This window comes from Equus quagga, chromosome 5 (genome assembly GCF_021613505.1).
Source record: "Equus quagga isolate Etosha38 chromosome 5, UCLA_HA_Equagga_1.0, whole genome shotgun sequence".
Taxonomy (NCBI): Eukaryota; Metazoa; Chordata; class Mammalia; order Perissodactyla; family Equidae; genus Equus; species Equus quagga.
This window is the reverse complement of record NC_060271.1, coordinates 39295118-39316959: the sequence shown is the minus strand read 5'-3', so window position 1 is coordinate 39316959 and position 21842 is coordinate 39295118. Positions and strand designations below refer to the sequence as shown.

The 21842-nt window shown below is 45.2% G+C and overlaps 1 protein-coding gene and 1 non-coding gene across 6 annotated transcripts in view; both read left to right on the top strand.

The window, feature by feature from the left end:
* VPS13D (vacuolar protein sorting 13 homolog D) overlaps positions 1–11627 on the top strand; it is a 253122-nt gene extending 241495 nt beyond the window's left edge. For all 5 annotated transcript variants that reach the window (XM_046660125.1, XM_046660127.1, XM_046660126.1 and 2 more), the window contains one exon: positions 1704–11627. In XM_046660125.1, the coding sequence (XP_046516081.1) occupies positions 1704–1835 (132 nt within the window). In that variant the 3' untranslated portion in view covers positions 1836–11627. The remainder of the gene's footprint in view (positions 1–1703) is intronic.
* Positions 216–360, top strand: LOC124240501 (small nucleolar RNA ACA59). The gene has a single exon (XR_006888894.1). It is a non-coding gene; the product is annotated as a small nucleolar RNA ACA59 (small nucleolar RNA).
* Positions 11628–21842: the final 10215 nt, after the last annotated feature.

Below are 21842 nucleotides of genomic sequence, written 5' to 3'. Positions count from 1 at the left end.
CCACCAGAAGCCCATGGTGAGTGCAGTGGAGTGTCCATCCCCGGCCCTTCCCACCAGAAGCCCATGGTGAGTGCACCTGCCTGTCTTCCCAGCCCGAGGCAGGGAGGCCCTGGAGCACCTCCGCGCACCGACCCTGTCACCAGGGATTCATTTTAGGTTCCTTTTAGGTTGGTAATCCCCAGGGGTACTGCCCCCTAGTCCTCCACACAGAAGGAGCTCAGTGTGGGTTAACCGGGTGATGCTGCCCTCCCGGCTCTACCACTAATGACCCTGGGCAGGGTCCTCGACACCACTGCCTCGGTTACCCATCGGTGCAGTGCGGGTAGTAGTACCAATGCTGATTAGTTGTGGGGACCAACTGGCATGATCCTTGGGGGGTTTTATCCCTAAAATGTGACTCTTTGGGGAGCTGACTCTAAGAGGGTGTTAGAGCACACACTGGCTTCTTTCTTGTTTCTCCTATATGACAATGGACAAAGAAGCAATATCTAGGATAGGCCCCTGCCCAGGGTTAATGCTCGATAAATATTTGTAAATAAAATTTAAGCTGTGCCTCCAAAGCGTGCAGGTATTGTTGTGGTGGGATTTTTAAATAATAATGTTCCCATTAATAGCCAACATTCATTAAGGGCTCACTGTGTGCCAGGCTGGGCACTAAGTACTTCTTATATGTTATTTGATGTTGTGCTGCCATTGTCCCCCTTGACTGGTAAGGGGGCGTGGTGAGGGCAGGTGACTTGCTCAGGTTATACAGCCAACACCAGAAGGAGCTGGGGTTCAAACCCAGGTGGTGCAGCTCTGGAGCTGGCAGTCTGGAGCCCTCTGCTCTGCTGCCTCCGCTCAGAGGGACTGCTGGCTCAGCAGAAGCATGTGTGGGGAGATGCTCGTCTCTCGCCGCGATCTGGCTTGGTGGCTTTTCATGAACCCCAGGTGTTAGTCCTGCTCATTTTCCACCTCGTATGCTAGGATTTTCAGGCCTGCATTCGAGAATGACATGTCGTTCAAAATGGCCCTGCTTATCTCTGAGTCTTTCTAGAGATCAGAAATAGCAACCAGCCTGACTGGGCCTCTCTCCCTCGACCTTCCACCTGCTCAGGAATGCACTTGGGTGTGGCTTGGCTCGTGCTGGCTCCCTCAGAGTCAGGGGCTTACATTAGGGCTGGTAGAATGGAGTTAGCCCCCCAAAGTGTGAGCAGACCAATGAGATCCTTGTTGTCGGGGGGACCCAGCCCAGCTACACTTTTGCTCCTTTTGAGGCAAGTGAACAGGAAGTGTTCTTGATGAGCAGGGTCTCAAGGGATCTGTTTGCTGATGCCTCCTCCTCTTTGGCCATCGCCAGACTTTAGTGTGACCCCAAAGGTCCAATCCCCTATCCTTGCTTCATGTTCCCACAGCAGCTCCTCGCCGCCTCGGAGCTGAACCTGCTTCTCAGTGGCAGGGAGTCCCAAATGTCAGGTGGCTACACAGTCACCTGGGGAATATGTTGAAGATACAGATTCCAGGAATCCCCCACCGTACCTTGAATCAGCATTAACTAGGCGTAGGGCCCTGGGCATCTGTTTCTTAAAAGTACACCCATGCTGGTCTGATCTGCAGCCAGGCTGGGAGCTGCTGCCTGGGTGGATTTAAATTGCCCATGCTCTGTGATTCCGCTTGGTTCCCCCACCTCAGGGGCAGGTTACTCATTCTGTTCTGCTCTTCAGGTCCATGTGAAATCAGAGGTCCTCGCTGTCAAGTTATCACAAGAAATAAACTATGCAAAGAGCCTTTACTATGAACAGCAACTCATGTTAAGACTCAATGAAAATCAAGAGCAGTTGGAGCTGGACTCCTGAAAAATCCAGCTGTCGAGACAGACGCTCCCAGACAGAACCCAACCAATCAGGAGGAGAGAGGCCAGGAGGCTCGGCTTAAATTAGAGGCAGACCGGAATAAGGCTTGGGGGATGGGAGCAAGGACAAGGGAGAGTAAAACCGATGAGGGGGATACCGGTGGAAACCATATTAATTTGTGAGGCGGGGGGAGAATGTTACTTTAGGTTATGGGGAAGTAATTTTTAAAAGGTATTGGTTGAATAACGTAAAAAGAAAAGTGTACTGAGATGAATCTAATTTTTAGATTGCCCTGTATTTTGTTAACATGTATATATGTACAACCGTGTGTCTGTAAATATATAGGAGCATTTCTGAACAGGGCCTGTGATGTGTGTAAAGGTTTGTTAACTGTAAAGTAATATAAAATTATATTGGATCTTCTAATTGCACTAACTACACGTCTAATTCAGGGTACTTGCTCTAAAAGGGTGTTTCTTGAAAGTTGAAGAATGTTCTGTCTTCGTTTTGGAAACCAGAGTATTCACAGTAAAGTGGACTGAGGTGAGATCGAAGGTGTTCACGAGGGATGCCTTTGGGGCTTGTGGGTACCCTGGGTCCACCCGGGCTGGAGCTGCGAGCTGGGGTGCTCAGAACCAGGGCCGCCCCACCTTTAGAAAGAGACGTGGGAGAGTGGCTTGGAAAGCAGTCTTTTATTTATTTCTCACCCCTGTTTTAAAGATCTTAGATTATCACAAATTATTTTTTGTCTGTCTTATCTACTTGGCTTTCTCGTGACCAGTCTTGCCAAACCTCGAGGTAAAATTGTTTCCCATTATTGCACACTCACACCAGCATTATAAGCTTTTCTTGGGTTATTATCAGAGAAGATCACTTTGAAGCACTGGTAGGCTCTGCTGATTTAGAAGGAAAAAATCCCAGAGAACTATTTGTTTTAACAAATCAAAAATCCGTAATAAGAATGCTCTCCTTCCTGGGCAACAGCAAAGGAGAAGGTCCTGGGACTTTTTTCTTTTTAGTAAAGCCACAGGCAGGCACCCAACTCCGCAGCCCTGGGGGCACGGTGATCACAGCACCAGGGTGAGAAGAGAGAGGGAGAGAGTCTCAGAAAAGGGAATGAAATATGAGTATTAAAAAGCTGTTTTTGTAAGTTTTTCATGGAACCAAGACTGGCCAAAACATCTCTTGTCCTTGGTTTGAAATTCCATTAGCAAGGCCTGGTGTGAGGGCCCTCCTTCCTGGGTCTTGTTCCTGTTGTTCTCTTTTCTGTAAGGAATAAACATGCTGGAGGCAGAGGGGAAGACCTCACTCTAGAATGAATGACTAGCTTTGTGATTTTAAATTTTTATTTTAATAAAGCTGATCAATTTCTACAACCTTTCATGCGTAGCTGAGATCTAAAATGACTCAGATCAGTGGATGTGCGGAAGCTTTTAGTGTTTATAACTCATGACCCAAATCCTTCCAAGACACGAATGAAGCCGATCTTTCTCTGTCTCTCTCCCTCTCCTTTCCCCCCTTGTGTGCGTGCGTGTGTGCAAGTGTGTGTGTCCAAAGAAGCAAGAAGGGAGCTTCAGCTCGAGTGCTTTAGCTAAATAGCATCTTTAAGGATTGTTTGAACCCCAAGGTTTGTATAGTCTTCACTGAACTCTAAGTTCGCGGATTGCAGAATTGAAGCTTGGCTTTTGAAGGGTTGGGTTGCATTTCCAGTTGGTTGGTTGGTTTTTTTCCTGCTGGGTGGCAGTCATGGTTGTTGCGGTGCTCATACACAAGACCCACAGCGGGATGGCCGAGTGTCGCCTCCTACAGGTCTTCTGGTCCTCCTCAGCAGCCTCCCTCCGTGCGCCCCACAAAGGTGGCTTGTGGCTTCTGTCTTCAGTAACCCACCACCTGAGACCATGATCTCTTGAAGATGAGACTCTCAGAAAGGTTGATTGTCTGTGCCAGTGAGCCTTCTGTCACTTTCTGGAATGCAGTCACTCGCAGTTTCTGTACTGAATTAAGGAGCTTGGAATTATTAAGTCTGCCTTCTGCCCAGCAGCACCTGGGCCTTCCCAGCTCTAACTGCAGAAAGTGGGCTGAGGGCTGCGCTGTGGAACAGTGCTTCCGGGAGGACTTGGGCGTGTTCCGAGGCCCCCCTCCAGGCCCCTTTCTAATTTTAATCAGCTCTTGAAGTAGTTGCCCATCTCCTCTGATTGCACAACCCCTCTGACAGTTGCGCCTTAGAAGAGGCAGATGTTAAAATAAGATCCAAAGACCAAATGGGGTGAGGCTGGAGGGGGGCGCCGCTGAGGGGGCCTGGCAAGCTCTCCTCTGCCCTCGCGGCCCTCCTGCCAGGCGCCGCCATCAGGGCTCAGGGGCTTTAGATGTCGTTACCTGGTTTGCCAGCAAGAAAACCCACAGCCCCAGAGGCAGCACCCGGCCCCTTGAACGCTGAATTGCTCTGGAGCCAGTAATGTCCGAGACTTTGCTATGATAATTTCTACCGATTTTCCTGCTGCCTCATACACAGTTCCTCTCTGAGGAAAGTAAAGTAAATTGAATAAGGAGAAATTGGATAAGGAGAAATCAGAAGCCATCCGAATGCCCTGACCCAGCACAGTTGGCCAGCCCACAGCACTGCCTAACCATAGCCGCTTTTCTTTGCCCACTGAAAAGGCTGCCCAGAGGCCAGCGTGTCCCCACACCCCAGCCTGGCCCTCGCGAACCGGAAACAGGAAAGCAGCTTCTTGGCAGCCCCGGGGCATCTTGCTGCTCGCTGGGGACTCACCTCAGTGTTCAGAAGGCTCCAGGGCCACTTTGTTCTTAAACATCATCTGTGCCTCAAAATACCATAGTAGCTGCTTGATAAAATTCTGAAAATAAAATATCTGGTTCTCCATGGTGTAAACATTATTACACACAGTCATCAATCTGCTAAAACTCTTTAATCTGTTTCTCGTATCAGAGTTGTTATTTTTCTTCCTGTGGAATAAAATGCTTTGTTGACTTCCCAGACAAGCTGTTTTCTTCTGGTTTCTTGGTGATTCCAGAACCATCGCCAATGACAAATGCCAGACATCTTACAACATTCACGATAGCACGCAGCCTTTCCCCTCATCCAGGGAAGCACGGCACTAGGGCAGACGCCGCACCTTGAACGTTACTTCACTTTCGACGAGTAAGCAGCACTTTCCCTGGCCCGGAGCCTGGCCGTGTGCTGGCTGCTTCTCATCCCACCCCCGAGGTTACGGGTGTGGGCTCTGGGAGGATGCAAGTTGCCATTTCCTGAGAAGGGGAGACTTCAGGAGGGGCAGGTTTGGTGCTCACTTTGGACATGTTAAGTTCAAGGTGCCTGCTTGATGTCCACTGGAGGAGTGGAGAAGGCCGTCGGCCATACGAATCTGGAGTTCACGAGAGAAGTCTGGGCCAAAGGCGCCAATTAGGACTCATCGGCACGCAAATGACAAGGGAGCCTGGATGAAATCCCCAAAGGAGAGAGTGGGAGCAGCAAAGAGAAGAGGCCCCAGATCTGAGCCCTGGGGCTCCCCAACATTCAGAGTTTAGGCAGATGGAGAGGAAGAGCAGGGGAGACAGCAGGATCGTCCAGAGACATAGGCATGAAGCCAGGAGGGTGTGGATCCTGGAAGCCGAGCCAGAAAGGTTTCAAAGAGGAGGGGAGATGAATTATCAAATGCTGCTGATCACTTGATAGGCTGAGGACCAGCAATGCTGGATTTACAGCACGAGGCCACTGGAGTCCTTTCTAAGAGCAGTTATAGTGGAGTGCTGAGGGTGAAAGTTGGATTGCAGTAGATTCAAGAGAGAAACGGAAGGAGAGAAATTGGAGAAAACGACTATTGACAGCTCTCTGGAGTAATGTGGCCATAAAAGGGAGGAGAGAAACGTCTGGTACTTGGAGAGAGAAGGGGTGATAAGGAGGGCAGTGAAAGGAGAGAAGGGAGACTGGCCAGCCAGGGAACTGGGTGGATGTGGGGAAGTTTCAGGAGATTCTCATGTGATTGCTGCTGTTTCCACGAGGGGATCAGCGGAGAGTGAGTGTGGGGCCGGAGGTGATGGGGATTTGGAGTCGAGGAGAGGCTGTGGTTTAGGACAGTGGGAAAGAGAGCGGACCAGGCAGCTGCGGTACGTCTGCCAGGCAGCACGAAGGGCCTGTCCGAGGCTGGCGATCCTGAATTTAAGGTGAGACCACGCAGCCTGGCTGTGCTTTTCTCCAGCCGCACTTGGGTCCAGTTCAGCGTGGAGGAGGCAAAGCATTGGATTTAATCGAGGAATCTTGTCCCTCGCCCATTCGCATACCCCATCCACCACTGCCCACTTGAACTCAGCAGGAGCCAGACAGAAGTCCAAGAGCTTAGGGAAGGGAGGGGCTACAGTTTCCAAACCAAAGCCTGGCATCCAGAGAACATGCCCTTTCTCAGTGGGAGAGACCGTGGGAGTTGTGGCTAATGCCCCCGAATGAGAGCGCACAACTGGAATATTTGAGGGGCTCCCAGGGCCGTGGGGCACTGTTTGAAGACAGGCTGTCCAAGCACTCTGGGGCGTGGAGAAGCAGTTGGCATAGAAAGGGTGTGCGTGAGACGTCTACCTTCCTCCAAGCCCAGCGTGCCACCTCGCAGGTGCCAGTTCACTGTGAAGACCAGGGCCTGAGGAGCAATTGTTGATCCAAGCTGCGTTTCTCCGGCTGGGAGATGATTCCAGCAGTTGTAGACACCGGAGAAAGAAAAAAGAGCTTGCTGTGGAATAATCCTGTTGAGACTTTGAAAAATTAGTTTTAAAATTTTTTGTACAAAGACAAAACAAAAATATAATTTCACATATATATCATACGAGGGCAGTTATTGCAGTATTTTCCTTTTTACTCCCCCCACATCACCCCTATCTATTCCACTTCAATCTAATAACCTCGTATATTATTGCTCATATTCTCCTTATGCTCATGTAATTATATTCACGTTGTGTATACACAGATACAAATATTCATATATGGTTTCCTAACATTTGTTTCTATAAAGTTAGGATCATATATACTTTTTTTGCACCTTCTCAGTGTTGCCTTCAGGTTGGTGTAACTATTCTCTTAAATGCTGCTTGATAATGGATGGTGTAAATATTCTGTAATTGACTCAACTCATCCTGCATCCCGGGCATTCACTTCGTGTTCAGTCCATCCCACCCTGCCCCCCATGAGCTGGGCTGCATAAGCATCCTCCTATTTATGGACTTGTGCACTGATTTTATTTCTGTGCAGTAGATTCTCAGGAGCCGATTGCCTGAGAGGGTATCTGCAAGATCGCTTTCCAGAAATGCTGGTGGGGCGTGGGAGGGCTGCAGCTGTCTCTGAGTGCCCTTTCCTCGAGCCTCCACCAGAAGTGTTTACCAGTCTGATGGATACAAAGTGGGATCTCATTCTTTGTTTTCCATTTCCTTAGCAGTGAATCTGGCCACCTTTTCATTTGTAGGAATTTAAGTTAGGAATGGCTGCTGGACTAGAGCAAATGCCCTTCTGGCATCAATTATTATGATCATATTGTTTTTTCTCCATTAGTTTTTTTTAGTAATACGTTATGTTGATACATTTCCTGATACTGCACCACCCTTAGTCCCTGGAATCAGCCCCATTTAGTCATAATGTGTTAATTTGTTATTCTTTTGATACATTTCCTGATTCTATTTGCTAATATTTTGAGATTTTGCATCTTTAAAGTGAGAGGGTCTATAATTTTCTTTTTTCTTGGTATCTTCAGCAGATGTTAGAATTAAAATTATACTGCCTTCACAAAGCGAATTGGGGAGATTTCCACCCTTTTCTATGGCTTGCAATACTTAGATTACATTAGAATTTCCTGTTCTAGGTTTTTAAAGTTAGATGAGAGGCTGCAAACCCATCAGTTTCTAGAATCTTTTTCAATATTTCCCTTTAAGCATCAACGCACTGTGTCCTCTGCTAATTGGAGTATTCAAGTTTCCCATTTCTTCATAGGTAGATTTTGGTAGCATGTTTGGTTTTTAGAAATCACCCAGTTCTCATAGGTTTTTTTAATTTGTTACTATACAGTTGCGTATATTGTCTTAAAATTATTTTCATACTTCCTGTATCTGATTATTCCTCTTCTCATTCCTGATCTTGCGTATTTTTACTCTATTATTTTCATAACTAAATTTTTGAGGAAGTTAGTGGTCTGCTCAAAGAACCAGTTTGACATTTGTTTCTTTTTGCGACTTGGTATTTATTAGTCTATTGATTGCATCTTTAATATTTGGTTCCCACTACTGGCTTGTTTTGATTTATTTTACTGTTCTTTTCTTTCTAAGAGAAGTGCTTAGTTTTATTTTGGTATTTTTTCACCTTCTTGAATAATGATGGCATTTTAAGGTTATACATTTTCCTCTGAATGCAGCTTTATTTACCTCAGAGATTTTGGTATTAAGTGTTCTTTCATTGCTTTCTAGGGAGTTTTGAGTTTTACTTTTGGTTTCTCTGATCTAAGAGGTACCTAGGTATATATTTGTAATTTCAAAATATTAAAAACTTTTAGCTTCTTCGAATTTCATTGGGTTATAATCAGTAAATGTAACCTGTAGGTTTCTACATTAAAAAAATATCTGTTGTGGTTTTCTTTTTGTAAGTACTCGACCAGTTTTTATGAATGTTCCATGAACATATGAAATAAAAATATATTCTCTTTGAGGTATGCAGAGATAGGTAGGTAGGTTGGCTGGCCAGCCGGCTGGATGGATGGATGGATGGATGGATGGATGGATGGATAGATAGTTAGATAGATAGGTAGATAAATAGATAGATAGATAGTTAGATAGATGATAGATGGATGCATAGATACAAACTTATAGCCAAAAACGTTTATAGACTATATTAATCAAATCCTGTGTGATCTTACTTATTTTTCTGTGTGTAAGAGAGCTCTGACCTACATCTTCAAGTGGCAGAGAAGCAGTTTCTAACTAGCTGTGCTCCTCTGGAGCGGTGGTAAGTGCTTAAGCAAACAAAGAAGAAAGAAGGAAACACAGCAGCCTTAATTAAACTGCCTCCAAGTAATCCAGCTGGAACTTTAGAAGGATTTGATGCTGGAACAATGGCCCTACTGAGCTGCCTTCCCTTTGCCCAGGAGCTGGGCCCACCCACTTGTTGCTCTTAAGACAAGCCAGACCATGTTCTCCCACAGTCCTTACCCAAGCAGCACGCCCAGTGTAAATAGTTCCCAGGGGGTAATAAAACTTCACACCTCGTGCTTGTTCTGGTCTGACTCAAAAGCACAAAAAAGTCATGGGTACATTTTGCCTTGGAGGAAATGTATGGATCTAGACCAACTTGACCTTAGAAACCCTGGGCAAGCAAGCCCCAGAGGGAGGTGGCGTCGGGGGGTGGGGGAGAAGGTGCTGAGGTAACTCCTAGGGCCACTTTAGGGGGCAAAGTCCCACCTTTAGGGCTTGTTTTCCCAAGGCACTTACCTTCAGGGTACACGGAGACTTCCAGGAAGTGTGGCCAAACCTGCAGAAAGGCAGCTCTCCGTCCTGTTTGATGGTTGGTCGCCAGAGACCACCTGTCCCTAGGAGTTCCCAGACAGCACAGGCATTCCAGATCACTGAGCCTCTGGCCCTGCAGCACCAGGGAGGCACTGCCAGCCCTGCTGTGAGCATCTGCCTGGGTGCCAGGCTGGGTACTGGGAGCCAGAGATATGCAGTAAATAGGGTGGCACTCTCACTGCCCTCGTTGGGCTAGTGGACATCAGAGTGGGGCAGACAAGACTTCACTGGGGAAGGAACAAATAGCCAGAGTCCAGAAGGGCTGAGAAGAGCTAGTGAGGCAAAGAGGAAAGGGCAGTGCATGTGTGATATCTTGGATGTAAGGAGCTGCTGGGCACATCTGGCGACCAGGATCTCCAGACTGGAGTGCAGTGAGACGAGGCTGGTGGGAGGTGGCCGGGGGCTAGATCGTGTTGGACTTTGTAAGCCACATGGGGAAAGGTTTTAAGCAGAGGATTTCACTGTAAGATTGGCATCTCAAAAAATACCATTCTGGCTGCGAAGTGGAGAGTGGGTGCAATGAGTCAAGAGTGGAAGGCTGTTGCAGTAGTCCCGGTGAGAAATCATGGAGGCTGGGACCAGGAGCGGGTGGTGGGGACGGGAGAAGTATATGGACTTGGGATATGTTTTCGAGGAAGAATAGATGGGGCCGAGTGATTGATTTAATGTAGAGGATTAGGGAAAAAGAGGTATCAAGGGTAGTTTCCAGGTTTCCAGCTTAAGTAACCAGGTGCCCAGTGATGTGATTGCTGAGATGGGAACATTCAAGGAAGAGCTGGATGTTCATGGCTGATGTCCATTTACAGACTGTTAAAGGTTTGTTGAATGTTAAATGAATAAATGAATGTCTCAGGTTGTGGGCATATTTGGTTTGAGATGTCGGTGACCTCTGAAATGGAGGCGGGAAGCAGGCAGTTTGGGACTGCAGAGAGAGTGGTAGGCCTGTGAGCGGTGTTTGGCGTCCTGGGAGTGGATTAGATTCTAGTGAGAGTAGAGCGCGAGGAGACGAGGGCCTGGACGAAGCCCTGGGAGCGCCAGCATTTATTGGGTGCATGTGGGGGTGTGAGGCAGTGCAGGAGACTGAGAACGAGTGCCTGGAGATGTGGGTGGAAAAGCAGAAGGGGGTGTGTCAAGAAAGTAGTCGGATATAGTTGGTGGGGTTGAATGGTGCTGAAAAGTCGAGTAAGACGGATGCTGGATTCAACAGGATGGGACAGCGCCTGTAAGGAAAGCCTTGTTGGAGCTGTGGGAGCAGAAGCTAAGTGAGAGGTGGGGGGCAGATGGCAGGTCAAGTAGAGATAGGGAGTACCCTCTGTGACAGAGTGGCAACAGAACGGTCAGCCCTGGACAGTGACATACCGAGGGTGGGAGTGGCTGCCTGGGTGCCTGTAGACAATTAAAGAACAGTCACAAAACTGTGCCTAAAAGCCAGTCTGCTTTTTGTCACGTGCACTTGGCAATTCTAAACAAACTCGGAGATAAAATTCTCCTCCCCTTTTAACCTTTAGTGGGTTTAAGTTCTGTTGAGTTTTAATAGTATATATGTAAGCTTCAAATTAGCACATTTGTATTACTTATCCTGTAATAAACCGCATATTCCACATGACCATTAACTGAGAACTCGCAGTTCTGCCATGGGCCCCGCCACGCACACGCTGAGCTATACACCTGCATTTGGGGAGGAAGCGCTAATGATGTGGGATCGCTCAAGCCGACTTTGGGCACAGTTCAACCCCCGTGAGACTACATATTCCTGCATTTAAATGGTATATTTGAAGTAAACGATGATCGACCGTGATTGTGAAGATGACACAATAGAAGTCGAGTTAGTCGGCCTCTGTCGTTCTGTGTGGCTGCTTGCAGTTTTTATTTGCATTTGAAATTTTAAACGATGAAACAGTGCAGACTGAAGTGTAATCTTTTTGTTTGGAAAATGCAAATTTTAGTTCACAAATGAAATATAAAGAAAGTAAAACATTATATCAGTGGTATGATTTATTAGTTGCAGATGTATTGATTTTACTAAAATTCACTTACTAAAGTTACTGGACGATTACTTAAGTAAACATTTGTCATAGTTCTATAACCAAAAACATCAAAAAATCAAACCATCAAGTAAATATAAAAATATAAATATAAAATATATGTAAAAAGATTAAGTAGTTATGCCCTTTTTGTACTATAATACTTATTTAACTTTTACTGGCATAATTATTTCAAAATTTCAATAAAATGTTTTCATTGTCTGCATTTCTTTTCTTTCCTTTTTTTTGTTTTTGGTTGATGAATATTGGCCCTGAGCTACCATCTGTGCCAATCTTGCTGTATTTTGTGTGAGGGACACCACCATAGCATGGCTTGATGAGTAGTGTGTAGGGCCACGCCCAGCATCTGAACCCATGAACCCTGGGCCACTGAAGTGGAGCGTGCAAACTTAACCACCACACCACCAGATCAGCCCCTGCATTTCTTGTTACTGTTATCCATTTCATTCATGATTATTACTGGAGATAATTTTCCCTACTCGAGGAGGGGAGTGTTATAAAATGATCTTCTGGGTTTCAAGTGCGCTAGGTCCACCACGGGCCCAAGGTGAGGATCCTTGGGGATGTCGAGGTCTGCCCTCCTGAAGATGGGCTAGGGATGGGGGCTGACAACTAGAGAATCCAGACTGAGCCAAGGCCCCTGATGACGCTGAGGAGAGGATTTCACAGAAGGATTGGAACACGGAGCACATCTTCAGCGCAGCCTAAAGCAGGGGAGGAAAAGGCAAATGAGAGAGGTGAGATCTGGAATGAGAAAACCCTGAACTCGAATTTTGTACTAGTTTGGAATGAACTGTTTCCTGATCTGTTCCCCACCATGACCCACCCCACACTAATCCTGTCCCCGGAGGCAACTGCTTTCAACTCTTTTCCAGTTTCTCCTTGTTGGCCTCCTTTTTTCCAAATACCACATTTCTACCACCTGTTCTTGATTTCTTTCCATCAGAGGAGTTATCTAGTGATTTTTATACTGTGGAGGGTTAGGATTTGGTTCGTTCAACCCACCGCAACCCTTCAAAATGCTCCACGTTGAAAGAAAAGAAGAGGGGCATCATTACAGACCCTATAGACACTGAAAGAACAGCAAGGGAATGTTATGAATAACTTTTTGCCTTTAAATCTGACAACTCAGATAAAATGGACCCATTTCTTAAAAGGCGCAAATTACCAAAATTGATGGAAAAAAATAAAAGAATCTGAATAGCCCTGTATCTATTAAAGAAAATAAATTTGTCATTAAAAACCTCCCACAAAGAAAAGTCCGGGCTCAGACCGCTTCGCTTGTGAATTCCATCAAAGATTCATGAAAAAATTGGTATCAATCTTGCAGACAATAGAGGAGAAAGCACTTTCTAAATCATTTTACAAGGTCAGTATTACTCTGTTACCACAATCAGACAGAGGTTTTACAAGAAAAGAAAGTTAAAGACCAATATCCCCGTGGACATAGACGCAAAATTTCTTAACAAATTTTTGGCAAATGAACACAATAAGTCATGCAACCCCATTGGAATACGCAAACATTTCAACAAACACTTTGAAAGGAAATGTACCAAAGGCCAAAAAGCATATAAAAGTGTACACTGCCACTCTCAGGAAATGCAAATTAAAACCACAATGAAATACCACTGCACACCTGTTAAATAATTTAATAAAATTAAAGTGAAAACGTCTGACAACAGTAGGTATCGGCAAAGACGTGGAGCACGTGGATCCCTCTTACGTTGCTGTGGGAATGTGAAATAGTTGGACAAACAACCTGGCAGCTTCTCAAGAGTTAAACATACACTCACCGTATGAGCCGTCACTGCTGCCCCTAGGTATCTGCGCGAGAGAAATGGAACCATGTGCACACAGACTTGTACACAGATGTTTAATCATAATAGCCAAAAACCAGAAACTCCACCAACAGGTGAAGGATAAACAGATTGGAGTATAATGTAAGGACGGAAGATACTCAGCAGGCGACATGAACAGACTGCTGACACACAAAGCCACTGGATGAATCTGGAAATCATGCCAAGCAAAGAAGGGTGGCTTCCAGTGCACGCTCTAGAAAGAACTGTGTTGGTGTGGAGGACGGATTGAACGGGAGTGACCAGAGCGAGGAGTCCTCCTTCGAGAACTACTGAAATAGTCGAGGTGAGAGAAGACAAGAGGGATTAAAGTAGGGAAATGGAGAGAAAACAAGAGACACGAAGGAGTCCCCCTGGCACTTTGACGGGGTGCGTGACTGCAGGGAAAGGGACAAGGACAGCAGCGCCTCTTAGATTGGAGTGGTGGACCTTACCCGTTGTTGCCTGATGAGAATCGATTCTCTCTCCTGGAAGCAGACCCTAAATTCCTTTTGGGGAACAGTCTCTAACCCACTCTGTCCTTGTATTTCCAGAGGGGCTCCACCTCAGCCTAAGCATGTCATTCAGTACCTGGCCAGTTAGACAACCGGGTCTTCCTGGATACAGGGATTGGTTCCAGAATGAACACTGGATCCAGTCAGAGTGAATCCCAGGGACTTGGACTGAAGTTACCAGGAAGAGGTGTTTTCTTCCCACTGCACTTGAACCTGGAAGAGATGAGCCTGGAGCTGCCAGGAACCAGCATGTAAGGAGGGCCTACCCCAGACTGCAGCAAACGGAGAGAGACCCACCTGAGAGATGAAGAGAGGCCAGGTCCTGAGGACGTCACTTAAGGCCCTGGGCTTTGCTTAGTCCTAAGTTCAAGGGTCCATTTACGGATGCAGGTGGCTTGCAACAGAAAGGGCCTTGACTGCTCTACTTGAAGGTGGAGAACTGGGAGAGGATGGGAAGGTGATGAGTTTCATTTTGGACACATTGATCAGGGGGCCCGTGGATCATCCAGTTGGCAGTGTTGGAAAGATAGAGGTGTGCGATTCATTCCTTTGGAGACGATAGTTTAAATCAAGCATGGAGTAAATGATGGTGCTCAAAGGGCCTAAAGTGAGAAGAGACGCGGGGCAAGGTCAGAACCCTGGGAGACCTAATGGAGGGACGGAAAGAGGAGGAGCAGCCAGGAAAGGTCAGTAAGGAGTTGGGGGATGGCAAACGGAATGTTCTAGAGGAAAGGGCTGAGGAGGGAGAGACTGGGCAATAGTGTCCCGCTCTGCTCTGAGGTCAAGTTGAGCAAGACTGAAAAGAAGCCAGTGGCTTGGGAAAGGAAGCCATCGGTGACTTTCTCCCCAGCAGTTCCGGGAGTGGTGGGTGTTGAAATAGGATCCAAAGGTGAAGGAGTGAGTGTAGGTGTCTCTTTAAAATCTGACCATAGGAGAGAGAGTGAGTTGCTTTAAAAAGAGCAGGGGTCGGGCCTGCTTGTGGACAGGAAGGAAGCAGCCTCGGAAAGGGGCCTGGCAGAGGAGAGAGGGAATGATGAGGGATGGGTGGGCTGAGGAGAAATGGAATCTTAGGGGCCTGGGCAGAAGGCCTGACAGCGAGCAGCAGGCCTCTTCTGAGGCCTGTCCCGTTCCCTCATAGCTGGAAGCTTGGTGCCGGTTGGCCCTGTCGTCTCCCCTCCGAGGACTCCCTGTCAGCCTCAGGGAAGGTTAATTCAAGTCTATTCAGCCATGAAAATTCGGGAGTATCTCATGCTGCTTCTTGGCCCCACTGGAGTGCCCTGGGGGTCAGAAGAGGCAAGAGGGCATCTGTTTCTCCCTTGTTTGGGCTCCAGGAGCCTAGCTTTGTTTGCTAAACACCAGCATCGGATTGGGCAACTCTGCAAAGGAAGCCAAGGCTTCTGGCCAGCTGCCCAGGGTGTTTAAAGTCGCAGGCACAGAGGCAGATGTGTACGTGGACAGGCCGCATGTGAAGCAGGACCCCGGAAGAGCAAGGCCTCACGGGCCAGGTCTGGCCCAAAGGCTCCCTGGGCCCGTCTGTCCCAGCGCTCCTCAGCACAGGAGTTAGTGGTCACAAACTTCAGCCAATTTATTTCAGAAGATGACAACAGTTACGTTAATAAAAGCTGAGGTGTTGGGAGAAGGGGCATCCTGTCATCTTGCAGCTCACATTCTGATCCTCAGCTTTATTCCATTAATCTAGTTATCTCATCAAGAGAACCCTCGCTAATGGCTAAAGAGAATGTCTGTGAATATTAGTTTTAATTCAATAACTCATAATATTTAAAATATGTCAACAGATTGAAAATAGAAATGGTGAATAATTGGTTGCAAACTATCTCTACAGGTGGCAGAGCGTAGCTTTTCCATCTTAAGCACAAAATAGGTACTTAGCGAATGTGATCAGCAGACGCATCCACAGCCCACCTCTTGTCTGCTGAGCCTAGCTTATGGTCAAATTGTTGGTCTGAATGTTCTTCAGATTTTCTTGATGGAATTCCTGAAAGACCTCTATCTAAAAGATAAAATGTAATATTTAGGAAAAGAACAGGAAGCAGTGGACTACATTGAATGTTGTTTGTTAAACGTTTTCTCCTGCCCCCTGTGTTTTTATTTATGGTTACTTTATCTTTTTCCTCTCTCCCATTCTTATCATCAGTATCCAGTTTCCTGGTTTCTTGTGTATTTTTCCAGGGAGATACACACACAGACTAGATATAGATACAGATATAAATATATAGATATAGATAGATGTACAGGCAAATATATATACTCCTCTCCCTCTTTTTATTTTTATTTTTTTACAAAAATTTCAGCATAGCACTTCCTTGCTTTTTTCACTTAATGATATGTCTTGGAAATCATTCCGTGTCAGCACATAAGGAGCTTTCTAATTTTCTTGACAATAATGCTGGGAAAACATAGACGGCCGCAGGAAGAGAGGAAGACCAAATATGAGATGGACTGACTACATAAAGGAGGCCACAGGCATGAGCAAAGAAGCTGAGCAGGGCTGTTGAGCACAGGACATTGTGGACGTCACTCAATCACGGGGTCACCAGGGGTTGGAGCCAACTTGATGGCATGTAACACACACAGTTTTCTTGGAAAGCAGAATGATTTCCATTGTATGGATATACCGTAATTGATTTAACCAATCCCCTACTGATGGCCACTTAGGTTGTTTCCAGTCTTGTTGCTGTTACAGACAGAACTGCAGTGAATCATCTCTACAGACCTAGTTTTTCATCGTGTAAGTTAAAGTTGCAGGAGAGAAATTTCTTGATCCTTTGCTCGTTTGTAATTTTGATAAATATTGCCAAATTAACTTTCATAGAGTTTGTATCAATTTACGAATTGAAATGAATGAGAGTGCATTTCCCCACACCCTTACCAATGTAATGTGTTGGCAAATTTTTTGATGTTTGCCGATTTAGGGGAAATGAGTATCTTGGTGTAGTTTTGGGGTTTTTTTTAAAGATTTTATTTTTTTCCTTTTTCTCCCCAAAGCCCCCTGGTACATAGTTGTATATTCTTCATTGCGGGTCCTAGTTGTGGCATGTGGGACGCTGCCGCAGCGTGGCTTGATGAGCAGTGCCATGGTCCACGCCCAGGATTCGAACCAATGAAACACTGGCCTGCAGTGGAGCACGTGAACTTAACCACTCGGCCACAGGGCCAGGCCCTCTTGGTGTAGTTTTAATGTGCACTTCTCTTATGAGAAAAAGAGTCGTTTCCTTTTCTGTGAACTGATTACTTTAGAAAATATTTTCATCCTTACGTGTTATTGTAAAAGACTGAAACAAATCCCTAAATATCCAAAAAATTATATATAATACGTAAATATATATAATATAATAAAATATATATGAAAGTTATAAAAGCAGCACTTTCGTCCCAACCTCTTGTGTTGGAGAAGCTCACTGTGACCAGCTTGAATTATCTTGGGACAGAGATCTGGAGAAGGACAGGAGCATGTCACGTCTGAGAGGTTGGTGAGGCTCCTGCCGCAACAGCCCCCGCCCATCCTCAGGAGGCCTGGCCAGAGGGCAGGGCCAGTGGCTGAGGCTGACACTGTTTAGGGAAAGGTCCACTGCCGCAGCTCCATCCCCCAGACACACACACACCGACTTCTCAGGCCACTTCTGCTTGTGCCCATGTCCCGTCTCCTTGCCTGCTCGAGGACGTTGCGCCTGTGAGTACCCACGCTCTGCCCTCCATCACCAGTCCCCACCTCTCCTGGGCCATCCTCACCCTCTTACACACGTGCTGCTGTTTCTCCCGTCGTGATCCAACCTTCTTCTCATACCCCAAGCGAGCCACTGCTCACGTCTCTGCTCTCTTTAAAGGAAAATTCCCAAAAAGATTGGGGTTTCCTTCTCTACCTCCTTTTCTCACGCTGTCTTTTTCAGATTCTCTATATCTGCTTTCTGCCAATGTCTCAAAGAGGAGTATTAAAATTTCCAAATATTATTGTGGATTTGTTGATTTCTTTTAGTTGTCATTTTTTTTGCTTCATGTATCGAACCTATATTATTAGGATTATTAATGAGACACAATTAGGATTATTATATCTTCTTGATGAATTGACTCTTTCTCATTATGCAATGTCCCTCTTTATCTCTGGAAATACTCTTCGTCCTAAAATCGTCTTTGTCTGATGTTATCGTAGCCAGCTTAGCTTTCTTTTGATTAGTATTTCCATGATGTGCCTTTCTTCTCCATCCTTTTACTTTCTTCCTTTGGTGTCTGTGTATTTAATGAACAGCATATAGCTGGGCCTTGCTCTTGTATCCAGTCTAATACTCTGTTTTCACTTGGGCTGTTTAGCTTGTTTACGTTTAGTGTAATTACTGGTGTGATTGGGTTTCAGTCTAGCATTTTTCTGTGTCCTCAGTTTGTTCCATTCGCTCTTCGTTCCTCCGTTTCTTCCTTTCTTAATGTGGATCGAGTATACTCTAGAATTACATTTTATCTCCTCTTGTTTTTTTAAAACATGGATTTTATTTTTTAGAGTAGTTTTAGGTTCCCTGCAAAACTCAGTGAAAAGTACAGAGTGCCCAGATACCCCCTGCCCCACATCCCAACATGTCCACCCTCCCTCGCTTTCCACATCCTGCACGGGAGCAGGACATTTGTTACAATTAATGAACCTACATTTACACATCGTCATCTTCTGGGTTTTAAACTTCCTTTTTTCAGTGTTGCTCTAGAAATTACAATATTAATCCTTAAGCTATCACAGTCTACCTTGAGTTAATATCATCTCACTTCTCATATTATGTAAGAGCGTAATTTCATTTACACCTTTCCTTCTCTGTGTTATTGTCATATGTTTTATTCCTACATTTGTTATGAATACCATCACACATTGTTATTGTTTTTACTTTAACTAGTCAATAGTCTTTTAAATAAATTCTTGTAAACACCTCCATACTTACCATTTCTTTTTTTTTTTTAGAGTATAAAGAATTTTTTTTTATTTGATTTTTTTTTCCTTTTTCTCCCCAAAGCCCCCCGGTACATAGTTGTATATTCTTCGTTGTGGGTCCTTCTAGTTGTGGCATGTGGGACGCTGCCTCAGCGTGGCTTGATGAGCAGTGCCATGTCCGCGCCCAGGATTGGAACCAACGAAACACTGGGCCCCCTGCAGCGGAGCGCGCGAACTCAACCACTCAGCCACGGGGCCAGCCCCCATCCTTACATTTCTGATGCTCTTTGTTCCTTCCTGCAGATTTATGATTCTATCTGGGACTATTTCTCTTTAGCCTGAAGGCCATCCTTAGTATTTGTTGTATTGAAGTTCTGCTGCCAGCAAATTATCTCAGTGTTTGTTTTCCTGAAAATGCCTTTATTTTACCTTGAGTTTTGAAGGACATTTTCACTGGATAAAGAATTCTAGGTTGGCAGTTTTCTTTCAGTGCTTTAAAGATGTTGTCCTATTATTTTCTGGCTTCCAATGTTCCTGATGAGAAGTCAGCCATAATTCTTATTGTTCTTCCCTTGAATGTGATTTGTCCTTTTTTTCTCCAGCTGATTTTTAAGAAAGTTCTCTTTATCTGTGGATTTTAGTAATTTGACTATGATTTTCTATGTGTGGTGTTTTTGTATTTATCCTCCTTGGGGTGTGCTGAGTTTCTTGAATCTGTGGGTTGATATCTGTCATTCGTTTTGGAAAATGTTTGGTCATTATCTCTTCAAATATTTTCTCTGTCCCATTCTCTTTCTCCTTTCATTCTGGAACTCTAAATACACATATATTAGCCCATTTAATATTGTCCCGTAGTTCTTGGATGTTTTGTTCCATCTTATTTTATTATTCTTTTTTTTCCCTGTATGCTTTATTTTGGATAATTTCTGTTGACCCGTCTTTGATCCTTTCTTCACAGATCCTTTCTTCTGCCATGTCCAATATGCTATTAAAGTATCTCCAAGGAATTCTTCATTTCAGATACTGTATTTTTCTGTTCAAGAATTTCCATTTAAAAGTTTCATTTCTATGCTGAATTCCCCCATTTGTGCAAATGTTTTGTCCATCTTTTCCTTTAAATCCTTTAATACATTTATATATTTAGTCTTTGCCAATTCCAGCACCTGGATTATATTGAGTTTACTGCTATTGACTTTTTTCTCTTGACTATAGGTCACATTTCCTACTTCTTTACGTGTCTAGTAATTTCTTATTATATGTTAGACAGTTTGAATGTTACATTGTGGAAATCTGGATTATGATATCACCCTCTGAAGAGTGTTGTTGTCTTTTTTTCTGGTGGGCAGATAACTAACCAGAGGATCGTCTTGATCTTGTTGAGAATTGATTTTAGACTTTGTTACAATGAGTCGATTTCAGTTTTACCCACAGCCCTAGGGTGAAGCCCTTACTTCTCAATAGTAGCCTTTCTAGATTTTCAGCAGAATTCTCAGAGTATTCTCCAAGGTCTCTCCTCTCTCATTGGCTCAGGACTCCAATATTACTTCAACACTGAGATCTCTGAAATCTCTCTTCAGCCCTCAGCCTCCAAGCAGGTTTTCTGCCAGGCCTTGTGGAGTCTTGCCCTGTGCTTGCACACCTTAGGATTCAGCTGTGGACCTGAAGGGAATCCCTGTGCAGATTTTGAAGGCTCCATCTCTGCTGCTTCTTCTCTGTATCTTTCTTTGGTAATCTGCCCCACAAATTCTAGCAGTTTTAACAGCCCTAAACTCTGAACTCTCTTTCTACACCCAGTGGACTTTAGCTCTTTGCTTGGAATCTGCTTTCCTGTGCCATAGTTTGAAAACTACCCCCAGGCAGAAAGTCAAGGTGAATGTGGAGCTCAGCCTCATGCTTCCTTTTGCTTGAGGGTCATAGCCTTGCATTGCCTGTGGTTCAATGCCTGATAGTGTTTATTTCATATATTTTGTCCAGTTTTATAGTTATTTATGTCAGGCAGATAAGTCCCATACCAGCTACTCTGCCATGGATAGAACCAGACATTTCTCCTATTCTCCTTTGAGCCCTTTCCAATTAAGCTTTTATCCTCAAGCCCCCAGTCTTTTCAAGGTCACTACTGACCTCCACTTTGCTGACTCTGATTTTCATTACGAGGTCTCATCTAACCTGAACGTTCAGCAGCAGTCTCCATTGTTGAACACCCTCTTCTTGAAACACCTTTTTTTTTTTCGCTTGGCCTCCAGGAAACCATTGTTTCTTGATTTTCCTCTTACTTCAGTGACAGCACCACTTTAGTCTTCTTTGCTTGTTCCTCCTCATCTTCTTGGCCTCCAAGTGCTGGAAAGCCTCAGAGCTCACTAAGATCTCTTCTTTTCTCTTCTTGGGAATCGCATTGATTCCCAAGGCTTTAAATACCATCTACATATTCACAATTCCTAAATTTGTATTTCCAGCCTCGATCTCTGCCCTGAAATCCAGACTTGGGGCTCCAACTGCTTTTTTTAACATCTCCACTTGGGAGTCTAAAAAGCATCCCAAATTTAACATGTCCAAAACAGAACTTGTAATTTTTTCCTTCATAAGCCTGCCTTTCCCATCTTAATAAATAACTCCAATCTTCCAGTTTTTCAGGCCAATAATTTTGGAGTCATCCTTGAAACTTCTCTTTTACTCAAACCCCACACCCAACCCACCCGAGACCTTTCGTTGGCTCAGCCTTAGAAATCTGCCCACCATCTCTCTCCTGGATTATTGCAACACTTCCTAAACAGCTTCCTTGCTTCCACCCTTGCCCTCTGTATCAGCCAGGGACATGGCAGGCTACAGATGGCACACTCAGAGGATACGACTGCAGAGAATTTATGAAAGGGGTTGATCACAAGTTGTGGGTGGGGTCAAGGGTACCAACAAGGGATAGTGAAGCATCCTGTCACCACCCCTAGGATGAGTAAGAGTGATAGATGCTAGAAAGGACCTCTTGATGGGAGCCATAGCCTTTGGCAGAAAAAGTCAGCAACTGCCACACTACAGCCCAGCAGTGAGAGAGCCAGGGGAATCTGATCTTGTGCCCCTGTCTTCCTCTGGCTGGACCTAACTGGAAGCCAAAGTGTTGGGAGTCCATTGATATAGTGCATGGAGGTTAG